Source organism: Lactuca saligna, chromosome 1 (genome assembly GCF_052625555.1).
Source record: "Lactuca saligna cultivar CGN05327 chromosome 1, ASM5262555v1, whole genome shotgun sequence".
Classification (NCBI taxonomy): Eukaryota; Viridiplantae; Streptophyta; class Magnoliopsida; order Asterales; family Asteraceae; genus Lactuca; species Lactuca saligna.
In genome coordinates this window covers 112,383,004-112,386,184 of record NC_136417.1, presented here as the reverse complement: position 1 = coordinate 112,386,184, position 3,181 = coordinate 112,383,004, and the positions used below count along the sequence as shown (strand labels likewise).

General features: G+C 42.6%; 1 protein-coding gene across 1 annotated transcript; it reads left to right on the top strand.

Annotated features, from left to right (window-relative positions):
- The first annotated feature begins 1,225 nt into the window (after nt 1–1,225).
- LOC145010567 (uncharacterized) lies at nt 1,226–1,732 on the top strand. Its single transcript, XM_078969095.1, has one exon. It carries the CDS (start codon nt 1,226–1,228, stop codon nt 1,730–1,732), a length of 507 nt encoding a protein of 168 aa, XP_078825221.1.
- The last annotated feature ends 1,449 nt before the right edge of the window (nt 1,733–3,181 follow it).

Sequence of the window (3,181 nt, the reverse complement as noted above, 5' to 3'; positions counted from 1 at the left end):
CGGGATTTTATAGAAGATTCATCAAAGATTTCTGCAAGATCATGCGACCAATGTGCCTTCTTCTTCAAAAAGATATCAATTTTGACTTCAATGTTGCATGCTAAGAATCCTTTAACAAACTTAAAGACTTGCTCACTTCCGCACCAATAATCCAACCTCCAAATTGGGAGCTTCCATTTGAAATAATGTGTGATGCAAGCAATTTTGCTGTTGGAGCGGTCTTAGGTCAAAAAGAGGGCAAAGCATCACATGTCATCTACTATTCCTCCAAAACCTTGGATAATGCTCAAGCCAATTACTCCGCTACCGAGAAGGAACTTCTAGCCATTGTATTTGCCTTGGAGAAATTCCGGTAATACCTTCTTGGGACAAAAGTAATTGTGTATTCCAACCATGCCGCATTAAAGTATCTCATGACCAAGAAAGATGCCAAGCCACGGTTGATTCGTTGGATTCTTCTTTTACAAGAATTCGATCTTGAGATAAAGGATAAAGTGGTGCCGAAAACCTAGTTGCGGATCACTTAAGTCGGTTGAATATTGGTGATTCTTCTTCACCTATCCTTGATGAATTCCAGGATAAACACCTCTTCTATATGTCAAATTCCATTCCATGGTACGCGGATATTGTGAATTACTTGGTGACTAAAGAAATTCCTCATGCGTTTACCAAGCACCAAAAGGCCAAGTTGAAGAGTGATTCCAAATATTACATATGGGACGATCCTTATCGTTGGAAACATTGTGCGGATCAACTCATAGGGAGGTGTGTTCATCAAAATGAGGTTGAGTCAATTTTGAAGTTTTGCCATGAGTATGCATGCGGAAGACATTTTGGTCAAAACAAAACCATGCGAAAGGTGCTCGAATGCGGACTCTATTGGCCAAGAATGTCAAGACATACCAATCTATTTTTCAAGAGTTGTGATAGATGTCAAAGAACGGGAACCATATCCATGAGGCATGAGATGATTCAAAGCCCTATCCTTATTTTTGAAATCTTTGATGTGTGGGGAATCGACTTCATGGGCCCCTTCCCCGTTTCTTTTGGTTATACCTATATACTCTTGGCGGTTGATTACGTTTCAAAGTGGGTTGAAGCAAAGGCTACACGGCATGATGATTCAAAAACTGTAATTGACTTCTTGTAGTCAAACATTTTCGCAAGATATGGTGTACCGAGAACCTTGGTGAGTGATAGGGGCACTCATTTTTGCAATAAAATGATGGAAGCAATGACAAAGAGATATGGTGTCACACACCGGATATCAACCGCTTATCATCCACAAACAAATGGCCAAGCCGAAGTGTCAAATAGAGAAGTCAAACAAATTCTTGAAAAGACCGTCAACACTACCCGAAAAGATTGGAGCTTGAAGTTAGAAGATGCTTTATGGGCGTATCGGACCGCCTACAAAACTCCAATTGGTATGTCTCCATTCCGCCTTGTCTATGGAAAGTCTTGTCATTTATCGGTGGAATTGGAACACAAGGCATATTGGGCGGTTAAAAAGTGCAATTTCAATCTTGAACAAAGTGGAAAGCACCAAAAAATGCAACTTCAAGAAATCGAGGAGTTGAGAAACGAGTCTTACGAAAATGCAAGCATCTACAAAGATAATACAAAAGCGTTTCATGTCAAGCACATCACTCAAAAGCACTTTATTCCGGGCAAAAAAGTTCTTATTTATCATTCACGCTTAAAGCTATTCCGAGGAAAGTTGCGATCTTGATGGCACGGACTTTTTATTGTTATAAAAGTGTTTGGAAACAAATCAAATATTCAAAGTGAATGGACACCGCTTGAAACCATTTTATGAAGGATTTGATACGGGAGAATTCGACAACATAACATTGGAAATCCCAAATTGCGAAAGTTGATGGAAGCAGGACTATGTCTTGGCAAAGATGTTAAATAAATGCAATGTGAATAAATAATGTCCGTTTGAAGTTTTGGGTGTTTCTACACTTGAAGTTGGCATAAAAATAAGCATATTGAAGTTTTCCAGTGATTTTGGTGAAGTTTGAAACTTTCCAAAAAATTGACTTTTGCACGGGTACCCGCGCAACCTCTGCGCGGCCAGCCCCAGCCGCACAAGTCCCGAGTTCCAAATTGCACCAACATGGGGTGCTCTCTGATTGTTTCGCGCGCCAGTCTCCACCCTCGCAGATGTTTTCGCGGCCAAGAACAAAAGTATTCCTTCTTTGTGCGGCCACCTCATTTAGCCCAAATTTCCAACCCCACCCGGTAGTCTGCTCCATACCTGCTTTAGACACGCTCCAGACCCGGTATCCGACCCATTTCTTACCCCCCCCCCCCCCCTTGTGCCTCCCGTCTGCAACGAACCACCATTACCCCGTACCTTCACCGACCGACGAAAGTCGCTGCGTCCGTCTTCCGCCACCGCTAACCTTGCCGTTTGTCACGCCGCCAGCGCTGATCTCCTCCGATCTCCTCCTTTCCAGCCGTCGGCAACCCGTTCTCGACCAAATCTCCTCGACATAAAAATTGCAAGTCAACAAATCCGCCTCAGCGCTGCTTGTTTCGCCAGTGCTCTTCCCCTGCTCTACTCCCCACCTAATTCCGACAGACCCACACCCATCTATTCTCCGAAAACAGCCGCCGGCGACCATCATCCTCGACCTCGCCGAAAAACCGAACAACACTCGATCCCGACGCCACCTCCCATCCAATTCCAAAAATTCTTGGTGCATTCTTAACCAAACACTCCACCAGACACCGATCTACTTTTAATTCGGGAAAATCTCGTCGCCGGAATCCAAGCTCCGCCGCCGGCCGCCGCCACTAATTTTGACCAAAAATTTAAAAATTTGTGTTTCTCATCGAAGATTCAAAAGACTTAATTTGTGGGCCAACATTCAAGCTTGGGGTGCGCATTTTTGCAGATTTGTTTCGGAATTCAACACACAAAGTTGGTAATTCCTTTTAATTTATTGCATTCAATTTCTAATTTTACTAAACTTGTGTTATGCATTAGGTTAAATAGAATTCGTCTTAGCTTGCCTTGAATTGATTGTGTTGATTTGCATTGTGCCAAAATACCAATTTGGAATATTGCCCGGTTTTAATTATTTGATTTAATTGGATTGGTGTGAGGCAAGTGTGAGGGATAATTTTGCCCAAGTTTTTTTCTTTGCTAGGTTTATTCATAGGTAGGCAC